Source organism: Gymnodraco acuticeps, unplaced genomic scaffold (assembly GCF_902827175.1).
Source record: "Gymnodraco acuticeps unplaced genomic scaffold, fGymAcu1.1, whole genome shotgun sequence".
In the NCBI taxonomy this organism is placed as follows: domain Eukaryota; kingdom Metazoa; phylum Chordata; class Actinopteri; order Perciformes; family Bathydraconidae; genus Gymnodraco; species Gymnodraco acuticeps.
The window spans coordinates 579,627-606,577 of NW_022991375.1; the positions used below are offsets into that span (position 1 = coordinate 579,627).

Consider the following 26,951-nt stretch of genomic DNA (forward strand, 5'->3'; position numbering starts at 1 on the left):
TATGGCTACTCCCCTCAGTGAGAAAGGGCAACACAGATGAGAGGGAAAGGCCAGAAATGTCCGTCATCCTTTGCTGTGTGAAAACTACCGCAACACGGTCAGTTGGTCATTAAGGTCAGGACTGTTACTGGGTCGTAGGTGTCAGAATATGTCAACACTCTTCTAGGGGCCTCCGAGAGGTCAAATGGGCGTCATACAAAGCAGATTACTGAACAACACAGCTACAAGACTAACCCTGAGATACAAATGTGACAAATACCTCAAGGAGTGGCCGAAGTGTGTGTGTGTATCTGCTTTTGAAAAACACCAAGAGAATGCAACAGCTGCCTGGACTAAGACAGATGGACGGTTGTTATGGTCAGTCAGCCAAGGGAGGGGAAAAAGGTGCCAACATGCCACAAAAAGAACACACACACACACACACGCACACACACACACACTTGGAGCATCTTCACTATCTGATTAAAGAGCAGTTACATGCAGGCGTAATCTCATAATGGCTCCCCAGCAGCTGAATTGGACGCATCGTTTCTGAACCAGCTGTTATGGGTCTAGGGAAACCAACACCGTGCACATGTGTGAGCAACGCTGCATGATTTGGACTTCCCACATTCACAGCATGCCAGAAATTCCTCACTGAGGGATGTGTGGGAATGGCAGGGATTCCTTGGAGCTGAGGGAGTGGACAGGAATAGGCGTCCATGACTTGGACCCTGACCTACATCCTGATCAAAGACGCTCTGACCGAAAAAAAAGCGAGCCAGTGTAGCTTCAGTTGACTTCATGCTTAGTTAATCTATTAATGTTTCACTGTGGGAATCTCTGAAATGATCTTGATTTTGACATTAGAGATTGATAAACTCATGTATGCAAGCACATTTTTTTTCTATAATCCAAATGTTAAGTGTTCAGGTTGCTGGGAGATGAGGCTCAGTATTTAAAAAATGGTTCAAAAAACGTTATCACAAGGACGTAACGTAAAACAAATACTAAAAGTGGCACGGTTTATCCTGCAACTCGGTATCCCTGTACTGACCAATCAGGTACCCGCACCAATTGAGTACCGGGTCTCAATACCCATGTCAGAGGCATTTCCTTCTCTAAAACTACAACTCTAGAATAAAACTATAAAAAAAATACTAGAAAATTATCATTTTTAAATCATCGACATGCTCTCTTCAATAGATGTATTCCGTAAACAAAATTATAACATTAGGAGATTATACTGTTTCATTCAGAGTTGTTTGATTTCAGAACGGGGAGATACTAGGGTTGTAAAGTTTTTACATATCTCCCAACCCTAAGACAAACAGGCTGCTGTTTTTGCGCTGTTTAAGCTTAAGGCTACTGATGTTACTGGGTGTTTCTCAATGTCGAGGACGCTTCCTTGGTAGGACAAGTCCCACCGAGTCAGGTCCTTCGGAAGCGATGCAAGAATCCTTCCTAGCCTCAGAAAACGAAAAATGGTGGAACAGGCCAACCGGTGTGCATGTGTGCGTCATATGCGAGGCCCCGCCAAAGATTTGGAAATTGGTCCGTGCGCAAAGCATTGTGGGGATTTTAAGACCGTGGAGAGTACACATGTGCAGCCTCGAAATTTCCCGCAACGAAATTTCCGTCCGCGGGACTCGATGACGTAGCATCCTTGAAATAGTGGCTCTGGAGCAGCCTTCCTCGACATTGAGAAACACCCACAGATATCTCCGAGATCCTACTATCGAACATGACATACCTTTTAAAGCCAGTCTACATACTCAAACCCATACATTCATAAAACTAAATGCTCCTTACACTTGGATTAATGTTGGGTTACTACTGCAGGCGAATGGACAAGCGAATGCTATATCAAACTAGATAGACACACTGATTAACATGTGATTGTGCTTTTGCTGTTGGAGAGCTGCCATGCAGAGAAATCAAAAGCTAGATAATTGCCTGGTTACGGTTGCCCTGCCACGGTTAGAGAATCAACGGTCAGTCGTCAGTAAATCGCTGCTAACCTGGATGCGTTTTACAGTACAAAGACATGTAGTGCTACTGTCTGTGCCTGGAAGTTGGCGCTGGTCATGTTGAGCGCATTCATTTTCCAGTCATTACACACTTTTCCGACACCCTAGGCAGTTTAAAAACATGAACCCCCTGTATTTGTGGTTCTGTAATTACTACATGTGGCTACAATCCCGCCAACTAAAAATTAGCAGACGATTACAGATAAATGTTAGAATGTGGCAGGTGTCACTTATTGTGTCAGAAAACAGAGGCTGAGACACTGAGGATGTTATCGGTGATCACAGCACTGTTCATCAACTCCATTCTCCTATTATGTTTACTTCTTTATAATGTTCTCATCTGACTCGCTGCTTTTTAGTGCTTTGTGTTTTTATAAACAGTCAGCTAAACGGTCTTGTGTGTTCCCTGGCAGCTGTCCACCCGCCCTTGTTCCTATTAAATAAGCTTTGATTGGCTGCTGCACACGGACATTGATGAAACAAGAGGGGCTAATCTGATTGGCTGTTTTGAACCGACATAGCTGTGCTACTCTAACAATGCCCTTACTGTGGGTACAGCTGGCACCGGCTCTGCCACTGTATACACGAAACAACAAGTGAGTAACTGGTTAACAAGTAACAGGTAATTACGCCCTATTGTTTCAGTACCCGTATTTTAAGTTGCCATTTGTGCCAAAAAAAAGACATTTTCCGATTCTTTCAAAAGAAAATCAGGTTTAAATATTCAGGTTGAGTCTCCCTAGGGTAGCATTTTAAACTGCATAACACATCTCTTAAACTAGCTGTTTAAGGCAGAAGGAGGCAGGATATGTTAGAGCCTGACACTCCTTAACTTGTGAATACAATTATACTTAACACCCATACAATAATTCCTCTGGAGATGATCGAAAAGGTGCCATTTTTAAAGTGATGTTTGTGTATAGACTCGTATAGACTTTTTTGAAAACTATTTTTCTTTTCTGTATTACTTTTAATATAATATACTTTAATATTGTTTTAATATTGTCTGCTTATCTGTATTATTGTGTTGCATTGTTGGAGAAGCCTGTGACCTAAGATTTTCAACGACATAATTACTCTGTAGCTATGTTAGTTTGACAATAAAGAACCTTGAACCTTGTGTAGTACTTGCTGCATTGAAAATCAGGCTGCGTCGATGAAAACTGGGTATCATTATCTAGAAACACAGAGCTGACAGTGTGAGCGATTAAACAGCCTGGGTGTTTGTTTCCAGTCCACTCCACTCTCCATCTCCTCGCATTTTCTTATTTTTTGTCCCCAAATCTGAGTTTATGCCTGGGAAACACACCATCTTTCCTTTGCCTCCGCCTCTTTTTGTTCTCTCCATCCGTCCAGACCTCTAATAGCAGGGTAGGCTAACCGAGCGGAGAAACAGGCCAGGGTTACCCCAGTGACCCAAACACAGCAGGGGAGTAGCAGAGAGGGAGGAGGGAAGAATGAGAGAGAGAGAGAGAAAAGACTGCCTGTTTTTGGTGCCAAGAGTTCATTTGTCTGGGTCTTTTAATGCCACCTGATGTCATTCAGACAAACCGTGACGATACAGAGAGAAAGCACTGTTGGCAACTCTAAGATTTATATAGAAATGTGATAAAGACAGGAAACCAACAACAACAACTCTATTTGAGTGTTGTAAATACTTCCACAGTTCCCTTCCGTCACCAGCTGAGATTCAGTTTTCGAGTCTTGTTTTCAGCTGTTGACTCCGGCTGCAGTTCACCGTCTAAAGCCAACAGCAAGCCTTTTTCAGTTTGAGCTATCGGCACGGATACGCCATCTGGAGGCAGCCATGAAATGAAATCTCAGCTTGCAGAATGCATTGATCACTCAAAATTCACACATATTTAATTCAGCAGCAGAGCTATATTTTTGACTAGTGAAACAGAGACGGACGAGGATGAAAATACTCGAGCTCACAACACTCAACTCCATGAAAAGCATTCTCCAGCACATCTGTCAAGGTCCAAAGGCATTTACATGTATTACATAACTGCACCGCTCCCCTCCCCTTGCAACCCACTCTTCAGCTGCCCAGTCAGACCAGTGGCTGAGGAGTCCAGGCCAACAGATGGACAGGCCTAATCCCCCCCCCCCTCTAACCCAGGAAGTGATAACTGGCAAGCACCAGGAAGCTAAGAAACACACTTGCCCTGACAGTGTTGCACAGACAAGCTGATCAGTGGCAATGAAGCCAAGTATTGTCTAGATTTAATTGCATTCAGGTTTTTTTGTTCATCTCCTTTTTTCTGCAGGCGCTAGAGCTGTCTTCATTGGGGCCCTCGGGCACCAGAGCAACCTGCCAACTCGCTGCCCTCTTTTATATCTAGGGTTGGAGGGGTTTCCTTCTGATAGTTATGGACCAAAGCTACTGAAAGTCAAACGTTTTTCTGTGTCTCTTTTTCATAGTAGAAGGCATTGTCCATTAAAGATTAAACATACCCCTGAAGCACGCGGGAGTAATAATCTTATACTAAAGTGGTCATATGGCTCCCTTTAAATGTCACATCAGAGGGGAGCAAATATAAATCTTTTTATTTTCGGGAATAAACCATCATTACATTACTTGAAACAACAGGAATGTCAAGTGTGACTGAGACGGAAAGGTCATTTTAGGATGAGCTAATGGCAAGCTGGGTGATTAAATCATAATGGACGATACAGCAGGAGCAACTGGACAAATCAACTCCATAACCAAATTATAGTCTGAGAAATAAGGCTGGAAACAATCCTGAGAGAATGAAAGCTACAGAACCTTTCCATCTGAACTCATCGTTATCTCATCACCACGAGAGTCTGCTGTCGCTACGGAGAGTGGGTGCTAGACACAGGTAGCCAATCACATGCTGGGAAATAGGGTATGTGATGGAGGGGTGGGGGGGGGCTGTCAGTGAGATGTGAAAAATCACGATGACAATGACCTGTCTTTGTCAACGGGAACACTGAAATATTAATCGTGTGTGTGTGTGTGTGTGTGTGTGTGTGTGTGTGTGTGTGTGTGTGTAAAAAGCACACTCCACCATTGCCACACTAACTAAAACCGACATTGAGGGATGGAAAAACAGCAGCAAACTTTAGATTGCGTAGATTTGGTTATTTATGCTTGTCTTACCTGCTATCTGACTCGATACATCTCCTTTTGGCTCTTTAGGGAGGGATCCATCTGTAAAAACAGACATTTGATTTTTATGACCAACAAAGAGATAGAGCTTGTGAATAAAAACATCATAAGGAGCAATGGAGAGGAGCATTAACAGGAATATATCTGTTGATGACTTTGGGGCATTATTACAATGCTGTTCAATTCACTGTGCCAAAAAAACATATTTGATATCCACTAATACAGTACTACCAGCACTAACCAGTAGTCCCACTGCTTTGCCGACACTTAAGATCCAACAAAATAAGAACATTCTATTATGAATATGCTAAGAAAACATCAAACTATGAGAGAAAATGGTCATGTTAGCAGCTGTGTGTTGCCTTATTTGGGCAGTGCTATCATTAGCATGCTAACATACTATTAAGCAGGCATTTAAGATGAACAAATGTCTTGAATTGAATTTAGTGAGTTATCATGCTAATATTTGCTCATTGACAAGTAGAACGTATGCAAAAGGTATTGTTATTAGTTTCACTGGAATTATTTGGGAACAAACCAAAGTGTAAAAATGTACAAACGCACCACATAAAATGTCAGGGGATCATAAAAGTCATTATAGTTCATTATGAAGAGGTCATGAATGTCTGCACCTAATAGTATTCCAATCTATTCAATAGCTGTTAATGTATTTTTCCCCTAAGGACAAAAACTATCAGGCTGACATTGCAGCTGGCGTGGCAAAATAAAAAAGTTTGTACCAGCTGCCAGAAATCTGCTGCATTGCTAAACAGCAAAAAGAGAAGTTATATTGCATTACGTATTGGCATATGGAAAACTCTCCAACCGTAGTTTGTTCAGTCAAACAAAAAGCCAACGTATCAACATTTCATAAGCACAGGAAACAGTTTAATTAGAAACAGTCTTATGAGCAATACAACTGGTGTTAGAAAAACTAGCTACTATTAGCCTCTACAACGATAATCACTCGTTTATATGACCAATGTACCATCAATTAATAGGACATGTCTTGCTGGACCAATGCATGCAGAAGTTATCTTCTCATCACCCTATACCTCATGACCGAGGCCCAGTGGTTTCTCAGTGGATGCAACAATCAGCCCATTGATGGAGCCTATAGCCTGAGAGAGACTGCTGTGACTGAGAAGAAGATATGGTCAGTGTCATGTGCTGTCAACATGTAAACAAGCTGGACGCTGCACTGGCTGACTCAGTGAAACACACTGCCTCTGTTCCGAATCAGGCTCACTCCTTCCCGTTTAACACCACGGAGCACGGCATTAAGGCAGAGGGAAGCTACTATATAGGATCTGTCAAGTATCTAACAATATGGATGAAGACGTAGGTCGATTTCTATACTTAACAAGACCTATTCAACATGTAGTAGATGCAGTTTAGGATTGATGCACTGCTTCCATAGCTCGCAGTGCTTCTCAAAGTGTGGTCCGCGGACCACTGGTGGTCCGTGAGCGCCCCCTAGTGGTCCGTGAGTATATTGGTAAAATTTCACATTTGAAATAAATAAATACATTTAAGTTTTCCGCACTCTCGCGGGAATATCTCCGCAATGGAGCGAGCTTAAGTTTCACTTTCGATTGCATGATATAGCCCAGATAAACACCTTCATCACACATGTGGCCACTTGTTTGTACCATTTTCAGGCGATTTGTAAAAAACGGTGTTTTTGGATATTTGTGGAATTAGGTGGTCCGCGAGTGTTTTTTTTATTGGTTAAGTGGTCCTTGGTATGAAAAAGTTTGAGAAACACTGCTCTATAGAGATAGACTTTTTTATTTATCGATTAGTCTGCACAATTTCTTTGATTATTCTTCTGATCTTTGACCAGTATAGTGTTATCAACAGCTCCCGGAAACGTAAGTTCTAATATTACACTAGATAGTAAACTAGAATGCTTTTCAGCCATAAACCTTGAACAATTAAATTCAATGATTCTCTCTTCTAAACCATCAACGTGCATGTTAGACCCAATTCCAACTAAGCTGTTGAAGGAAGTTTTTCCATTAATTAGCACTTATTTATTAAATATTATGAATATGTCTTTATTATCAGGCTATGTTCCACAATCATTCAAAGTAGCAGTGATAAAACCGCTTCTTAAAAAGCACAACCTCGATCCAGAGGTTTTAGCCAATTATAGACCTATTTCCAATCTTCCGTTCCTCTCAAAAATTCTTGAGAAAGCGGTCGCAAAACAGTTGTGTGATTACTTAAAAAACAATGATTTATTTGAAGATTTTCAGTTTGGCTTTAGAACACATCATAGCACAGAGACAGCTCTGGTTAAAGTCACAAATGACATTCTAATAGCCTCTGACAAGGGACGTGTCTCTATTCTTGTTTTGCTCGATCTCAGTGCTGCATTTGATACTATCGACCATGATATCCTATTGCAAAGACTAGAGCACTTAGTTGGCATACAGGGAACTGCTTTAGACTGGTTTAGGTCCTATCTATCTGAACGCTCTCAGTTTGTACGTGTCAATGATGAATCTTCCACGCAAACCAAAGTTAGCCATGGAGTGCCACAGGGCTCAGTGCTCGGACCTATTTTGTTCACATTATATATGCTTCCGTTAGGCAATATTATAAGGAATCATTCTGTACATTTTCATTGTTATGCGGATGATACTCAACTATATTTATCAATCAAGCCTGATGAAATTAATCATCTAAATAAAATTTTGTTATTGTACTTGGCCCGAAGAATCTACGAAACAAATTATCTAAGGATATATTAACTATGGATGGCATTAATTTGGCCTCCAGTGAGACTGTAAGGAATCTTGGTGTTATATTTGATCAGGATTTATCCTTTAACGCCCACATAAAATCAATTTCAAGGACCGCCTACTTCCATCTACGTAACATTGCAAAAATCAGGCATATCTTGCCTCAAAACGATGCAGAGAAACTAATCCATGCATTTGTTACTTCAAGGCTGGATTATTGTAACTCTTTATTATCAGGGTGTACCAAGAAGTCAGTCAAGTCGCTTCAGCTGATTCAAAATGCTGCAGCTCGTGTACTAACCAGAGTTAGGAAAAGGGACCACATTACTCCTGTTCTGGCTGCCTTACACTGGCTCCCTATAGAACACAGGATAGAATTTAAAATTCTTCTTCTCGCCTACAAAGCCCTTAATGGGCAGGCGCCATCTTACCTTAAAGAACTCATTATACCCTACTGTCCTACTAGGGCATTGCGTTCCAAGAATGCAGGGTTGTTGGTTGTTCCTAGAGTCTCTAAAAGTACAATGGGAGCCAGAGCCTTTTCTTATCAAGCTCCACATTTGTGGAATCAGCTTCCAGTTTGTGTTCGGGCGGCAGACACCCTATCCGTTTTTAAGAGTGCGCTTAAGACCTTCCTTTTTGATAAAGCTTATAGTTAGGGCTGATTAGATTCAGCCCCTAGTTTTGCTGATATAGGCTTAGTTTGTCGGGGGACATCTTACTTCTTCCTTCTCTCTGTCTATACTTGTGTACTCTCATGTTCCGATTAACCCAGCTTCCCCAAATGTCTTTCTTTTTGGTGTCTGTATACGCCGGGATCCGGAGTCATGGATGATCCTGCGCTCCTCTGTCCTGGATCTTGAGTCGTGGCTGTGGTCCTGGATCATAGGTCCTGGATGGATATCCTCGTGGATTCATCTTCCTATTATACACACATGCATTTCCAAACATTTGGACTACCTATGTTGCAAATGTATTATCTTTTCAATTTACACACGGCATCTATTGCACGTCTGTCCGTCCTGGGAGAGGGATCCCTCCTCTGTTGCTCTCCCTGAGGTTTCTCACATTTTTCCCTTTAAACTGTGGGTTTTCTTCAGAAGTTTTTCCTTGTACGATGTGAGGGTCTAAGGACAGAGGGTGTCGTATTGTCATACTGATATTTTGTACAAACTGTAAAGTCCACTGAGACAAATGTAACATTTGTGATATTGGGCTATATAAATAAACATTGATTGATCTATAAATGTCAGAAATAAGGAAACGTGTCCCAGTTTCTCATAGTCCAAGTTGTATTTTTCTAATCCAAAAACTAAGAATCGACAGTGAACATCAGGAAATGTACATGCATGAGGCTTCAAAAAGTATTTTCTGATAATTTTGCAAAAATAAAACATTTGGTCATTTTGTGTTGATCGACTAATCTTTGAACACAACGATACAGAGTTTCTATGTGTTTTTGTTATTTTGGATCATGTACTCGCTTTTGGCAAACTGACTCAAATCAGGATTGTTTTTCCAATATGTACAACATGTGGCAGTATCTACAAGTATACCTTCACATGTACACACCTAAAATAAAATGCAACATGACACACCCCAACACGGCATCAGTTGTGACAAATTTAGCATCCACTTCTACACGCATGCAAATCAATAGTTATAGCACTCTTTAGGGCTGGGCGATTTGGCCTAAAAATAAAATCGCGATTTTTTTCTAACTAATGGACAATTTTCGATTTAAACCTCGATTTTTTTTCTGTGTTTTTCTAAACAAACCAGACCAAGGCTCTTTTAAGTGAACGACGGGAGCCGGCTCTCGCCCGCGAACGAGCCGTTTTTTTTGCGGAGGGATCTAGATCGGCTTGAAGGCACATTATGCAATGTGCACATCATCCCGCTTATTACACATGGCCACATTCTCAACAAAGTAACGACATGACTCAATATTAATTGAAATGCTTTTATGGATTTAGAAAATGATTTTATTGACTTAAAAAATAGTTTTATGTATTGATTTAAATTGACAAGCATCCGCTAAGAAAAGTAGTCCGTTGTTACCGTTTGAACTAACGTAGCAACGGCAGGAACTGCTTCGATAGTGTTTTTGAGGAGCTTTTTGATTACAGATTTGAAAACATCGTTGCTTGCTTTAAAAGTAGCACAATTCATGATGTCAGACCTTGGGAAGTATCTAGATATCCCTGCCCTAATGCCAAAGTAACTGCCAACTGAATATGTGTCGCCGTTTGATGTCTATGTATGGGCTGCTGCGTAAAAAGGAGGGTTTCTGCCCCGTTACTTCTCTTCTTACTTCTATAAGAATAAAACACGGAGGACGGAGATCTCTTTTCCTCCCCCTCTACAGACCGCCCAGCAGCTGATCTCAGAGCACGCTCCCCTCTCCTGCAGGGGGGCGTGGTCAGCTGCAGCTCACAGAATCAGCCCCCTGCAAAAACAGCGCTGGAAAAAGCAAATGGAGCGAAATGAGGCATGGCTAAAATGCAAGATATTTTTGGTATTTTGAAAGAAAAAAAAATATTTATATACTTTATATAGGTCGATACAGTAGCCCCTTTTTTTTTTAAATAGTTTGTATAGGTGTTGCTATCTGTTTTGTGTAGCGTGGTTCTACAAGCAAGTCAATGCAATTGGGTGGTATCAGAGATTTACACGGGTCTGTAAATGCAATGAAAACAATTGGCCACAGCAAATCATTTATATTATACTTTATTTACTCTTGAATACTTCAGTACAAAGGATGTATTGAATAATTTAAGTGATATATGTGTACACAGAGCTGCAGATCGGGTAGTCACAGGCAATGTGGCTGAGTTTTGTGCACGTTCTGGAAAGTGAGAGAGTAAGCTACTACGGAGTCCCTTAAAGCAAAACAAATCTGCGGAGTCTAGAAATGTTTTTAAATCGCGATTTTTCGGTTCAGCCATTTCACAAACCGTAGGAAAGTAAAAATGCAAATTAATCGTTAAAACCGAAAAAATCGCCCAGCCCTACTTGGAAGTACCCGGAAATCTGTTGACATTGCACTCAAACATTTGTGTTGTAAATGTCTGGACTTCCACTGTTGTTTTTTAGTTGGGACTGGCATGCTGTAATTACAATCAAACCTAAAAAAGTAAAACTTCAACAAATGTAAGTTGATACCTCTTCTGTATTCAGTTGACTGCATCAGAAAACAACAACCCTCTTGCCTACATGTTTGCACTTGTAAGCTCAAAGAAGTGTGATCCAACTTATTCCTGCTATATCAGATTGATAGACGGAAACCAAAGACTTCTTGTATGACTGCAAGTTGTATGTGGGTCAAATGATACTGTGGATTAACCAAATAGAAACATGGATTACATTTGGATTTAACTGACTTGACAAATGGACTTAGTGGCTATTGGATCTTAAAATCCGCCCTTGTGTTAGTGGGTGTGTGTTGCAGTTAGGCACCTGTAAAACAAAACAATCCAGAAAGTCCAGTTTAAAAAACAGATTTAAAGGATTTTAAGAAGCCAAGACACTGAACAATGATCTGTTTTTTGCCAAGACAAAACTCTGGGAACGCCGACGTGAGGCAACTACTCTCCAATCTTTCATTGTGGCGATCGGGAAAGTGTTCACGTAGCAAAGTAGTTACAGCGCTGATGTGAATGGTAGGAACACATGGGAAACTTTTCATTCCAAATACTGCAATCTGACATAAATGTGTATGGCTGCCAACTGCCACAAATAGGGGGGACTGTCCGTGTCTGTTAACTGGAGGGTCCAGGTTCAAGGCTTGTTACCAGTAAGTATCTGCCTTGCTAAGAACTCAACACGTCTAGCTTCTTATGCAACAGGCCATGACCTCTGACCTTCAGAAGCAAGAGAAAAGAGCAGGGTTTCCCCACACAGACTTTACTTGGGCGGGCCACCCAGGTATATTAACGGCTGCCAAAGTATATTTCGCGACCCATTTAGGTTTAATCTTTTTTTATCCATCCGCGAGCACGACGCCATCTGCGATCGATTAACTACCCCTCCTGTTCGCTCTGCTATCGCGCTCCGCAGTAACCCCCACCCCCACCCGTTGATGTGTGTGCTCCACTACTTGACAATTGGTTCCCTTCTGTAGTGGATACTAGGATCAACTTAATAGACAGCTATGATTTGGCAATATTTTTGCTGGTAGCTGTTTGCATTAATGAACATATAGCATCAGAGAACACAATACATGAGCAGACTTGCCGGCAACAACTGCCAATGCCACAGGGGCTCATGTTTATAAGGAAAAAGATCATATAAACATGGCACAGGAAGTGAAGTGCAACGATCTCAAAGGATTTTTTCTCCAATGCCGTTTACCTGGGAACTTAACAGAGAAGGAATGGGATGAAGAAGAAAAGAAGGGAAAAGGAAGGAAAGAGAAAGACCAAACACCCACATACTTCACATATTTGTAATGCCAAAGATGTCCACTTAAGCCGCAGTGTGCAACATTGTAATACCAGACTACAGTAGTGGTTGCCCACATCTTATCGCAGTGTAAACAATCAGAGTTGTAGCTTAGCCAGAAGTCAAACACTCATGGACAAAAAGGAGATAAAATGCATTGTATGTGTGCATACAAATTAGCTGTGAATGGAGACTTTTCCTCTGAGATGGGACCGTTAACGCAGAGGTTGAATTCAACAACAAGGTTCAAGGTTCTTTATTGTCAAACTAACATAGCTACAGAGTCATTATGTGTTGAAAATCTTAGGTCACAGGCTTCTCCAACAATGCAACACAATGTGCAAAGACAAACACAGAGACAATTTTGTTGCAGACCATAGTAGGATAAGCCCACCACTAAAAACGTCAGCCTAGCTATTTGGATAAACAGACACACATCCAACGACCGTTGAGGAACTAAAATGCAACGGTCACAATCCCATAACACATCCCACCTCTCCAAAACACTCTTACAGTGAACTCACCTAGACCTCCGCTCTGCTGAACACTAGCTTTACTGTATCCCAAACTGAGTTCCCCTCCGCAGACAGCTCCCTCTTGTCCCGACACACACTGCTTCTGTCTCTGAGCCCACGTTAACACAAGACCACCCTTTCTGTGGGCCCCTGCCTTTCCCTTCTCGGCAGGCACACTCATCGTTTGACTCATACGCCAGTAGGAAAGACCCTCTTTCATTTAAACATACCTATTGTCTGACTAAAATGAGGCGTGAGGCACAACAACAATGAGCAATACCCCTGCTGTCAAGGCTGTCTTTGGAGTGAGTAGATACTGCTGTAGGGGTTTAGCAAAGGGCCATGAACAACAAATTTCACAATATATTACCTGAGGGATCGCCCTTTTAAGAGTTTGTTGGTGCCAGGTAAAAACTGTAGGTGGTAAGATAATAGTGGAGGGAGTGAAACTTGTAGGATGTCAAGAGGTAGGAAATATTGAACTTCAGATGATAATAAAATAATTTTGTGTTTTTGTTATCTCTGTATAAGTTGGTATTTCACCTCCCAGAGATAACCTCTTGGTCAAACAAGGCGATTACAGCGGTGAAATTGATCTGTGCTGATTTCTATAGAAGCCATTTTTTTCTGCAACTGGGGCTCCTCTCGTTGCTATAGTTCGGCTATGATGGTCAGCAGTTCACAGCTAACTAGGTTTGATTAAAAGTGTTGAGGTACAGGTAGAGAAAGAGTCCCGGTCAGATTCTTAGGCTTCAACCACACTAATGTTTTGAGCAAAAACTATCAAGCATTTTGGTATCATTTCAGAAATAGTCGTGGTCCATACTGACACACCTAAATCGCATATAGAATTGTTTTTCAGGTCATCTGGGCATTCATGTGCAATATGTAGGGCTGATAGGACAGGGTAATTGATGCAAATCTATCCAACAGCGCAACAGCTGCTAGCTAAAACAACAAAATTGCTTGTAATTTATTATTCATCATGTTACATTTACCAATATTAGTCAAGGCTGATGTTTTATTCAGGAGAAAGGTTGTGTGACAGGGGTGTGATAAATCAGGAAAGGAGACTCAAAAGGAAGCATTTGTAGGTGTCTGCTTCATCATTTAAAACGTCTCTTTTACCATCTGTCCAGACTAGAACTCAGCAAGACAGCATGAGCAGTGTTTTCAAAAGTCGTCATTTTAGATGTTTTGAGAAAGCTGGAGTATTTTGGTAGTTGGGTGTGTATATAGCAAAAGCTTTGTGTTTTAAAAAGAAAACATATCACTTTGGATGCAGCCTGACTCTAACATTAAAATCTAATAAAAAACGCTGTCGAATTGTAGTGTGCCTCTTTAACCACATCTTAGGACCATGATATACTTGCTTTTTTCCTTGCTAGGGATGAAGCAATCCGGCATGTCGGATCCAGATCTGTGATACTGATCTTAATTTAGCGGATCCGTCAGAAGTGGCCAATCCACATTAAACACAGTTTGATGTCATGGCATTATAAAATGATTGTTTCTGCAAGTTAGCGTACATTCAGTCAGTCATTCTTGAACTCAAACAAGCGTTCGGTTTGGTCCGACAGTCACAGTGTTTGTCTCTGTAACCCTGAAGTGATTGATTATTGAATCTAGCCAGTTCTTCTTCATTCTAGTTAAAGACTGAATACATCAGTACCAAAACGCAAGGAAATGCGGCACAGCCGGTTTCATCCAAAGATAAACAGACTAGGAAGACTAAATCTTAAACAGCTGCGAGATTAACACTTGGCGGACTCACTATGTCTATGATAGATAAATACATCAATATTCTTCTTTTCGATAGGACAAGAAATACTAACTGTGAAACGCTTTGTTTTGTTGAACCAATACTACTCCTTGTTTTCAGTCCTAATGCTGAAAACTGACATTTTTCTGTCCAACCATGTGGTTATCTGCCCTCCTCTGAGATCCCAGGTGCAAAAGAATCCCTCTTTGGAAAAGCTTGGCTCTGCCCTAAAGATCAGTACCAAAGACCATGGCTTTTAACTGCTCTTAATTTTTTTTCTCTGGCCCACTAGGACCCTTTCAAGGAACTCAGTGGTCCATAGCCTTTGCTTTGGGACACAAAAGGCTACTGACTGTGAGGTTTACAGTGGATCAATTTCCCTGAGTTCTCCGGCCCTTAGCAAGAGAGAAAAGGGGAGAAAAGTAGGAAGAGAAAGTGAGCGAGATGGGGAGGGCAACGGTGAGATTGCACTTTTGAATGCACTGGAGACCCAAAGAAAAATGGAGTACAATGGTCTTTCAGGACTTGTCCTAGTTTGGTTCAATCTCTCTGCGTGTCGCTTTCTACTTTCAAAATAGGAGAACATTCTGGCAAATCTTTCACACTGATCCTAATCAATTTACAAGCTGATTCAATTATTTTACCGACCTCTTTCATGAACCAATAGAAACTTAGTTAACACAGCTTGGCACACTCCTCCTCCCTTCATTATCTTTCCAAGGTCTCGCTCTCGCTCCGTCTTTCACTTTCTCCCGTCCACCTGAGCTGAATAGACTTCCTTATTTCCCTCTGAGAGGATAATAAAATCATTCACTCACTGTAAGGCTTATTGTTTATGCTCCTTTTACAAGAGTGCGTTAAGAAAATGGTTATCAGCACACGTGACTTCGCGGCCAATTGTAAACCTGCGTACCCCGCCTCCCTCGCGACCTACCTCCCATCTCCTCCTTCTCCATCTTCCCTCTATTTTCCTCTCTGCCCCCTCCGCGGTTTTCCCTCTCTCGTTCCAGCTTGTTTTCATAAAGACGGCGGTGGGGCGGCAAATTTTCCCCGAGCTCACACCAATTAGCTATCACGCCGGAGAGATTACTGACGAAGAGCACAGCAGATGAGAGGGAAAAGTGGGGCATGCTACTTTTTAAGACACAGAGAGGCGAGAGGTTTGTGTGTGTATGTGTGCGCGCATGTGTGTGTTAAAATGGCTCCTGAGAGGGAATTTGAACAAGCCAAAAACTCTTATTTACACATCTGACAAACATCCTAATGCTAAAATGCCCTTGTTAATTGACTGAAAGACTTAATTTGATATTATTATATTATACTTTTAAATACCTATCCATCAGCACAAAAATATTACTAGCCAAAGCAAATTGCCCCTCAATGCTTTTCATCTCTAAATTCCTATTTGTAAAGGCTCTGCTTGCCCTGAGTATTCTGATTGACAGCTATGTGATTTGTAGGTGAATTAGGGTTGCAGCACGTGTACATACGATCCACCATTCAACTCAATGGCCCACATCGAGACCATAGAAAGGGAACGTCCATATGAGCTCTTATCAGCTGACCTTTGGTCTTATCTAGTCTGTGTCAGGGTGGAAACGTGTGTGTGTGTGTGTGTGTGTGTGTGTGTGTGTGTGTGTGTGTGTGTGTGTGTGTGTGTGTGTGTGTGTGTGTGTGTGTGTGTGTGAAAGCTTTAATGATAGCACGTGTCTTTGGCGACCCAGTTTACATAGGCTTGTTAGTAAAGACCCAGAAGACATGGTGGCTGTTGTTACCATGGTGATTAGACTGCCAACCGAGCCTTTCTTGCTGTACATAAAAGCAGGATTTAACATGTATACTATCTACAGAAAGAGTCTTTATTATGAATAATTCTTCTTTGAATTACACTGTTAATGGGGCCTCAAAAGTATACACAGCCTTATTGTTTAATACTGTCTTTGATACCCTCCCAAAAATCTCCATTGCACTTAGTTTATATGTAACTAAGTCCTGAAAGTTGGTTAAGAAAGATCATAATAGTTTTGTGCTTATTCTTTGATCAAATACTTCTTGATGAAAGTGTTAACAATTGTATACTCTACTTCATTAAGCTTGAGTATGCACAATATTTAAAGGAATAGTTCAAGATTTGGGATGTAACCTTTCATTAATTTAAGGGCGACTGTGGCTGCGAGGGAGTGCGGTCGTCTTTCAACCAGAAGGTTGTGGGTTCGATCCCAGCCCGTGCAGCCAACATGTCGATGTATCCTTGGGCAAGATACTTAACCCTGAGTTGCTCCCGATGGCCAACGGTGTGTGAATGTTAGGTCCTAGAGCAAGTGGTACTGCTCGGTGTGAATGGGTGAATGACATGTAGTATGTAAAGCGCTTTGAGGGGTCGTAAAGACTGGATAAAGCGCTATATAAGTACAGTCCATTTACCATTTAATTTATTCTCAAGAGAAACGACTCTCATACCTGTATATTAAAAATTACGCCACAGCCATAAGACATAATGGTTAACTTAGATTGGAAACAGATAAAAACAGTTAGCATAGCGCTGTCTGAAGGTAGTAAAATCCACCTACCAGAACATCTAAAACTCACATCCATATAATGTCTTGATCAATCCGTTAAAAAAGTTTAAAATGTTAAAAAAAGGGCAATTATTTGTAATACTCCCTTGAAAAGGAAAGTGGTCGGATTTTGGGCTACATCCCAAAATGCAGAACGATTCCTTTAACCTTGTTGCGTAGGGATTAGGGGAAAGTAGATATTCCTTAAAGCAAAGTATTAAATAAAAGTATTGTTTTTCTGTGTGCATGTGTGCAAACATGTGCAAATCTACCTCAACGCCTTTACAGGGAAACACACAAAGTAATCCCAGAGAATAAACACCAGATCAGATTAGGTCAACCTGTGTAATCCAATGAACTCTCACCTCTAACATGCCTAATGTTGTTAGAGCTGACAACATCCCACCACAACTCACACACCAACAGGGTAAGGGGCTTGTGCTGCTGGTGCATAGCTCTGCTTTCCAATAACCCTGTATATACAGTATTTCTGTTTAAATGAGCAGATTTGTTATTAAAAACAGTCGTTGGGCATTCTGTTTTCCCACACACTCCCTACCCTTTAAGACGATCTGCAATCTGCTCACTAGATTATTTATAAAATACTGACTCTCTGGCATCAAAATATTGTATTCTCAGTGATACATGTTTAATAGTAACATATGTATCTATGGAAATATAATTTAAAGGTCACCTCTAATGCAAAATCCACTTTTTCATGTATTTTCTAAATAAACATGTGTCCCCTCTGTGGAAAGAGACTCTGAAAGTTTCAGGAAAAAAGATTCGCTCTGATCCATTTATATAAAAACCTGTCTGAAATGAGCTGATCAGATTTTGGCCACTTTGTGATGTCATAACGATGTTTTGGCTTGTGTAACCATTAGCCAATCACCAACCAAGGTAACCCCCCCCCCACCTTATCACCTGAATCTCCTCCTAGAGCACCATTGTGTTATTTTTAACCAAATATCTCTCAGAGGGGCGTGGGGAGTGGCTCCTGATTTTCATCTAATGGCGCATTTCCACTACACGGCCTCGCTCGGTATGACTAGGCCTCGTTAGGACTGGCTCACTTTATGGCGCATTTTCATTACAGTTTAGGAACTGGGGTAGTATCTATAGTAACACAGTGTAGGTGGAGCCGTGACGTCATCTTCAATGAGAGCCCCAGAAAAACAACACAGCCGTTAGCTCTTAGCACTCAGAGCTCACAGCTCCTCATATCTGTTCAGAAACTAGACAAAAGTTAAACAAGTACAAACCACAGACTGTCATGGCGAATACAGTCGCTGGTTTATTTATGTCTGTATAGGCCGTTGTTGTGAGTGTGGACGGTCGGAGCGTTTACAACGTTAGCTTAGCCGATCTCCATTTAGACAACACGCATTTTAAAAGGTTTTTCGCCTGCCGTCTGTCTGCAGACTTGTCAAAGCATTAATTCATGGTTTTTACTAACCGGTATCAGTATGTTGTTACTTGGGCATAATTTTGAAACGTGTATTACAATTAAATCACGGTCAAATATGTTCATCTTGTTGTAGTTGTAGCCCCCTTGCCAGCGATTCTCTCTCTAGTTTAGCATACTCAGCCCGACTCAGCCTGGTTGTTCCTGGCCCTAGAACCACAATTTTATGGGGCCAGAAAAACTGTGAATTAGGACCCGATAGCCGGTACTAGGCCAAGTGGAAACGCAACCAAAAACGGGCCCCGCACGTTCGGCACGCTTAAAGCGAGCTCCACGCTGCAGTGGAAACGCGCCATAAAGTAACAGACAGAGAATCAGCACTTTTGAAACAGGGCTGAAACAGAGGGGATTATGGGATGCTGCAATGATCTGTTTGGTATTTCGAGCCAAACACTTCAGAGACATGTTTTGTATATATCTGAGACCTATGATATATTGATGAAAAACAGTATAATAGGGGACCGTCGTTAACCCATTTCTGCAATGACTTTATTGCAGCATAAGTATGCTACACAGAGGATCAATTGATATGTCCCTTTTCAAATCATACACAAAACTCATGGTAAACTGTTACAGGACGCTCTTTACCATGTATAACATATCTACTAACAAAGAGAGACACAAAACTTGTTTGCAAGCATCTGACAGGGAAGTGAATGTTTTTCTCCCTGAAATGCAATCCGGTGCTTTTTGTTCTGGTTTAGGGTTGTATTACTGTGGTATAACGCTGACATCATACATGCTTCGGGCTACAAAAGGACTCAAGCTCTGTCATTCATTTGACTTAATGGCTTCTCTGGCCCTGTCCTGATTGAAAGATTTGTGTTTAGACTAACCAGATATCTGTGGGTCAGGTTTTCCGACCATTTCTGCTTTGGACCCCAATCTGTGTCTTAGTACCATGGCAGTCCCCAAAAAACGTATTTGTGTCAGCTATTTCTCTATTTACATCAATTAACAATTAACTTCATTAACTGAATCTTACCTGTTCTGCATTATATATATTAGTAGATTGTGGTTTACAGATTTCAATGTTATGTCCACTAAACAGTGTGGATCATTTTAATGCCAAAGTAAACACGACCCCGATGCCCAGTCCTGACAAGCCTGTGAAATGATACGCATTAGCAGCAAATGCCTTGAGCAGGAGGATATATTGCGCAAACTTGGCATCAGATTAGAAAAGAACACATTCAACCAAAAGTATTCCAAGAAAAGTCAACTGAATACAAATGAAGTTTCTGAAAAACTCATCGGGTTTAACAATAAAAGGCGCTTTAATCAATCATTTAACATTTAAAATGGATTCCACGAATACCTATATTTGAATTATTTGCTAACATAAAGCTTAAAGCTAAATTACTAGTGCTGAATCAGTTGTATTAATCAGTGTTTCCGCCAGACCAGGGCTGAGAGGGCGTCACGCCGTGAATTTTGAATTGAGCTGACCCTTATATACTATCTCTTTAAGTATTAGTGATCGGAATTCGGGATCTTTAGAGCCGGCTTTTTCGGCTTCGAAAACTCAGTTTCGCCGCTGCGAGGCTCTGGCGCTCGCAGTTATAATCCCACCAGACTCCTTTTGCCCCCTCCAACAGAGAGATGTCCTTGTCCTTTTTCCTTTTCGTCATTTCAAGCGATAAAAACTCGATCTTCTCTCGAATTTTTTTTTTTTTTGGACACCCTCGGCTCGAGTTCAGGGCGTTCCGAGCTGAATAAGGGCGTCAAATGACGGCAAGACGCCCCCACGCGGAAACGCTGGTATTAATCCAATTTCGTTTGAGTGAGATCAATAGCTTTTTGCATGTATGTGCTGGTCCTGCTTTTGCTGTATTAGTGAAACCAGGACAGGTTCTCCAAGCTTTACGAGCAGGTCGTTTCTGTCATTTCAAAAATAAATACGTCTCAGACTACGTGCTCTTATCCTGATCTGCCATGTCATTCTTCTCTTTAAACCAAGTCTGGCAACTCTGGGTTTGAATGCTAATGATTGACCAACATTTGGATCCCACTACCATGGCCTTCAACAGATGAGAATGCAAACAAAAAACAAAAAGAAAATCACAATCCTCCCTCCCACATAGCAGATGGGTGGGGGGAGTTTTGGCATGCTTGGCTAGCTGTAATCTGCCTTTAAATTTTAATGTACATGCACCTGTTATTAGACATGAGAAAGAGGATGCGTTTACACAACTTCTCATGGGAAAATGAGAGCAACTTAAATTATTTACTCTTCACAGATCTATTTTCTTTACCATTGTTTAGCCATTTTCTCTACAGAAATGTGAGTGTATGACAGAAAATGTGTTTATAAGGACATGATGATCTGAGAAACTAATGATGCCTGCACGGCTCATCTTGTTACCATGTGTTCAGTGAGTATTTGTGCTTCATTTTATGGGTTGAATGGCTTTCTAAATTAAACATCATATGTTTATGCCACAATAAAGGAAACAGTTAGAGCAGAGGGTTTTTCATATACCCATTTTTCATCTTCATCTCCAGCCCTTTCTAAAAAAGCTTTTTACCCGAGCTTTCCATTCATTGTTGCCTGGCTAAATAAAAGACTAAACACTCATAACCATCATCTTTCCCTCCAGCTGGCTTCCATTTATTAAATCTGCTCGTGTCTTTTGTACAATAGAGAAGTTACTTATGCTGCTTTCACAACAGCGCTTTTCCCTTTCTAGGTCCGAGCTAGAGCTTTTCTGGTTCAGCTCCGGTTTCCCTTTTCTGCTCCCGCTCTGTTCACACCGCCCAGAGTCCGACTGGTGCTGCCGCTGCTGCGTCATGACGTCACCGTTTACATCGCTGATTTGCTTTCCAACGGCGTTACGGCGCTCACAACAACGGAGAACTGCGTCGGGTCGATGATCGTGTTGCTTTTAATCACACAAAGCCAGATTAAATTAAATAACGACTTCACCAACCTTATGCTTTTCTCCAGAGTGCCGTGGTTCATTGTTTATTAATGTGTTTCTGCGGCATTTACCGACCGCTGCAGTGTTGACTGCTCTTCCACAGGAGTTTATTCTCCCGTTAGCTCACACTGCAGCGGCCGCTCTAAAGTATTCACTGTCCGACTCACACAAGCAGCTGAATTGATGCCGTTTGGCATCACAACGCTGTTATGAAAGTTTCTCTGGTATAAAATGGGTGATGTTAGCATAGCAACCGAAGCTAAACTGACTACTACTACTACTTGCTATTACTACTTGCTATTGCTATTCTATTGTGGCATAAACCGTTTTCTACAGGCACATTTTACCGGCGTATTTTTTATTATGATTCTACTTGTGATAGTCGGACACGACAACCTGTGCAGCCCATGTATTGATTCCATCCGATAGCTGCTATAATACAAAACGTCTGCCTCTCTCCACAATGATCAATAACAGTGAACGGATGGTCAAAGTAAGGTACAAATAAACAGAATCACACGAAGCCTGGTTAGTGTTGCCTGACTTTATAAAGTGTGTTTATAAGCACTACTGCTTGTAGGCAGGCATGACAGTCGACCCATGTTCAGGGGAGGTGGGTTTAATTTCCTGCACGCCTCGACGTAAGAGAGACGTAAGCGACGCCACCGCTTAGCTCCGAAGCTCTTGCCTCTAGACCGACACATTTTTGGAGCTGGAAGTGAACCGGATTCCGGAGCTAAGAGCTGGCGCCGCTGCGGTGTGAACAGGAAAAACCGGCGCTTTTCAGGCTCCAGCTCCGAGCAGGAGCTGAAAAAGCACTGGTGTGAAAGGGGCATTAGTCAGTGTGAAAAGCAATTGAGACAGAACAGAGGCTGACTATCATGAAGCCCCTCGTACTGCAGAGCACATGACGCCTGAGTGTCCAAAAGAGTTACCCCCTGATGACTCAGCTGGAGCTTCTTAAATGTTTCTTTCCAATGCGAAGATTTTTGTGCTCCGACACTTTTTTGCAGCGCAGTTCTACCTCTGTTTTTATCTTAAAAGTATCAATTCATTAAAACGGTCAGTATCTGCACAAATACCAATTTGGACCATCCTTTAAAGATCCTTCCCTTTAATATCTTCCTTGATGTATGAGACTGTCAATTGATTAGATAAATACAATGGTGTAAAATTGCATATAAAAGACCTTTTATTGGTCTCGTCAGTCTGCGTTAAAAGCATTATCTACCAAATGGGTGATTCTCACGAACTTGGTGTAACATGAGCCAAAACAGTTCGATGCAGATTTTGAAAATTATTTTTCTCATTAGTATCAACTAAATGAACTAGCCCTAGTAAAAGAAAAGTTCTGTATATGTTTTAAAACACATTTTTAGAGAGTTTTAACGAGTCATTGACCAAATAAATTCATTACCGTAACACATTTTCAATTGATAACTAAATATTTGAGTAAATGTTTGGCATTTTATTTTTTAACGTATGCTGCTGCCAATAGTCACAAGTAGTCACATAGTGTAATAATTCAGGTAAATATAGGGATGCACGATATTGGGTTTTTGAAACCGATACCGATACCGATAACTTCCTGCTTCTCAAGACCGATACCGATAATAATATAATATATATATATATATATTAAATGTACCTGTAGTTTTTGCACACATGGTGGTAAAAAAAAGACTAGTAGTGAGCAAATGACATGGGCATTACTACTATGAACAAAACAAAGCCAAGAACAGTTTTGACTCTTCAAAGTGACCATATTTATTTTCCCAAATAAAGTTCTTGCCTTTTTCAAAAGCCTCGTCGATAGGTAAAAGCCCGGTGCCTTTGCAGCTGGCTTTGGATTCGCTGCTAGTTTAGCAGCGCAGGCGTCTTCGTACGCTTTTAACACACCATCATAGCGATGGCGATGTTTCAGGTGAATAATCAGGTTTGAAGTATTATACCTCGTTGCCTTTTTCCCTCCTCGTGGAACTTCTGCATTGCATTTGTTAATACAAATAGCAAGCGAACTATCTAACTCTGGAACTTTGAAATAGTCCCATACTACCGACGAGTCGACATGTTTGTTTACTGTCCTGGCTTCACGGCCGCACAGTCGCACACCATTTACGTCACAGCTCCAGTTAGGGAGCGCTGGATTTGTGAAAAACTCCCCTCTTCCTAAACCACTAATACCACAGTACTGGCAAAACGGGAGGAGCCGAGTGAAAAACAAGCGCCCATCATCCCAATCCACCCACACCGCAGTATTTTTTCTTACCCAAAAAATATATTGTATATTATCGGGGCTATTAATACTTTTATCGGGTTTATCGGGATGACGTCATAATTCCTAATATCGGACCGATAATTATCGTGCACCACTAAGAATAATATAATAATTTTAGTTATTAACTTCATTACCGTAACACAATTTTATGTTCCACACATTGACTTTTACTGTGGTGTAAATTGTACAATTGATTGAAAAAAGACAATTTTAAAATATGAACAGACATACCAAACATTTCCTGTACAAAATGAAAATTTGAAGGTTTTCCATATTCCTATCAAAATATTAACTTATTAAGGAAGTTTTATGGTAATGAACAGAGCATGTCGGTAATGAAAAGCTTTTGTTATGGTAATGACCTTACATGGAGAAGAGATATACTATTGCTTTATAAATACTATCGCTTTACGTATATATGCACACACACACAATTTTGAATTGCACCGTTACTTTTATATACTGTCTCTTTACACACACACACAAGACAATAGTAACGTAAGTTACATGATACATAATGTACCTGTATAAAATCACCGCTGCCGGCAGGGACACCGCTCCTTGCATGGTCCTTGGAAAATGCAGCAGTGTTTTTCCACTCTAAACTTTTCCAGGGCTCTGTAGAAGTCAAACTGTTCAATGGGTGGTCCTTCAATGCAGATTCAGTCGAGATTTTCTGCTTTTATTCTTGCCCTGCCCTTGGTCTTTATGCGATTTTGAATGCTGAATCCACGTCTGCACGGCACCGTGCTCATTGGAATGACCGAGATTGCAGCCAGGAGCTTTGTGGTTTCAGAAAGGAAGCCAGCATGTTGTGTAGCCATGATCTTCACCAACTCCTGGAAGGAATTTTTGCTGTAGTTTGCATGGACCAGCTCCTTAAAAAGGTGACCACTCTGCGCTGCAGGTGTCCGTGTCAACGATAGGTTCCCGTCCCGCTGGGCACAAGTGATCCAGGATGGTCTGCAGCTCATCGCGTCCAAATCGCGCACGTTCAGTGTTGTTCAGTGTTGTTCCGTGGCAGACACCGTGGGTCAAATATGCGAAAAGCGGAAAAGAGGCCGATGTCGGGGAAACGATCTTCAATATTCTGGATGAGGGTGTCGAGGAAGCGCTGCCTTACACCATCCACGGCCTGCCGCATTGCCCTGGTGGCCTTTATCTTTTCTCCCTTAAAATACATCTCGCCGTTTTTCTCCGCAATGTTGGCCAGGAATTCTTGGAATTTTGGGCCGCCTTCATCTCCAATCTGCATGGCTCACAGCGCATTGATCGTTGAGGTTACAGCAGGCTGAACGTCATCAGTGTCCAGGATGACATGCATTTCTTTAAGCCGTGCTTGCCGAGAGCTGCTGTTGGAGAAGTATCCATAGATGCTGCCCACCGTCCTCTGGTAGCGCTGGAGGGATGGTATCGCCACAGCAGCCTGCTGGGCACACAAGTTTAGCTTATGTGCCACCGATGGCTGGGTTTTCCCTTTTAAAACGCGCCACGAACCCATTTTCTCTTCCAGTCATAACCGCTGCCCCATCTGTATGGACGCCAGTTACGTCGTTCAGGTCGATGTTGTAATTTTGCAACTGCTCCTTAATGGTTTGCGTTACGGTAGCAGCGTCGCATGCAGTATCTTTGTGTTGCACAAGCAGTGGCGGCGGGTCATTAGGGGCAGGTGGGGCACAGCCCCACCTAGTGTCAGAAGAAAGTATTACAAATAATGATTACAAAAAAATACTAAAAAATAAATAAAAAAACATATAAAATATATTTTAAGGTCATGTTTAATAATCTGATTCGTCTGTACATTTCTGTTTTAGTCTGTGTTCTTCTAATTAGTGTCTAGAGTGCCGTTTTGAGCTGTTTAGAGCCATGTGGGACAAAACCCGATCCTGCCCCTCCCTCTCACAGTCTAAGTGAACGGTGATTGTAAAAACTACACTGCGCATGCTCAGAGTATTTTTCTATTTAATGTGTGTGGCAAAAAAATAATGACCGTAGGGGCATAGTGCTCCCATCCCCACCATACGTCATCTCACATAATTCAGAATTGATTGGCTGTAAGTACTCACGTGTGCAGTGCTGCGAAACGTCACGTGTAGTTTGAAGAGGAGACGAGAGAGCAGCATATAGCTAACATCACCAGCGATTAAAAGAAGTAAAAAACTGAAAGAAAATGAATGAAGTTGACCATTTACTGGAGCACACATTTGAGACACTTAGTCTCGGAGAGAAACTGGAGGTAAAGCGCCTCGGTGCCCACCATCCACCGGATTTCCAAATGGTCCAGACTGCGGGCAAAGTTAAACGTGGGTTTAACGCTGAGTGGTTTGCTAAAAAGAAATGGCTAACGGCGAGCATCCAGAAGAATTCCCTCTTTTGCTTTCCTTGCCTGCTTTTTGGTGAAGATCAAGGTACTTGGTCGAGGACAGGTTACAAGGACTTAAAGCATCTTTCGGAGAGGACAATGAAGCATGAGAGCAGCAACAGTCATTTGGAAAATGCCGTAAAATTGGGATTACTTGGAAGGGTGAATGTTGCAGCTCAGATTGACAGCGCCTACAGACGCGGCATTGATTCTCATAATAGGAAGGTGGAAGAAAACAGGTACGTGCTTGGTCGGATCATCACCTGTATTAAACTGTGTGGGAAATGTGAGACAGCACTGCGGGGCCACAACGAGTCGGCGGACTCTCTGAATCCAGGGATATTCAGGTCAATTTTCGAGACAATGTGAGGGCGATTCCAGGCTTCAACGGCACTACGAAGCTCAGCTTGTTTTCAAAGGGACATCAAGCACCATACAGAATGAACTCTTGGACTGCATGTATGATGTGTACAGGGAGGAAATAGCCAAGCAAGTGGACAACACATCATTTGTTGCCGTTCAGGCCGACGAGACAACCGATGTCTCCTGTAAATCGCAAATGGTGATTGTGCTGCGATACATTATGCCTGACCTCACAGTTACAGAGCGTTTTTTGGAGTTTGTGGAAGTAAAGGACAAAACTGGTGTAGGTCTCTCTAACAGCATCAAGGCTGTTCTGGAACCCCTGAAGCTGAAAGAAAAGCTAATCGCTCAGACCTATGACGGGGCGGCCGTCATGAGCGGTAACG

General features: G+C 41.7%; 1 protein-coding gene across 5 annotated transcripts in view; it reads right to left on the reverse strand.

Moving 5' to 3' along the window:
- LOC117563062 (triple functional domain protein-like) overlaps nucleotides 1-26,951 on the reverse strand; it is a 108,173-nt gene that overhangs the window by 70,122 nt on the left and 11,100 nt on the right. For all 5 annotated transcript variants that reach the window (XR_004571652.1, XM_034241225.1, XM_034241224.1 and 2 more), the window contains exon 2: nucleotides 5,137-5,187. Coding sequence is in view for 4 of the 5 variants with exons in the window: in XM_034241225.1 (XP_034097116.1) it covers nucleotides 5,137-5,187 (51 nt within the window). In the remaining variant the exon portion in view is untranslated. The remainder of the gene's footprint in view (nucleotides 1-5,136; nucleotides 5,188-26,951) is intronic.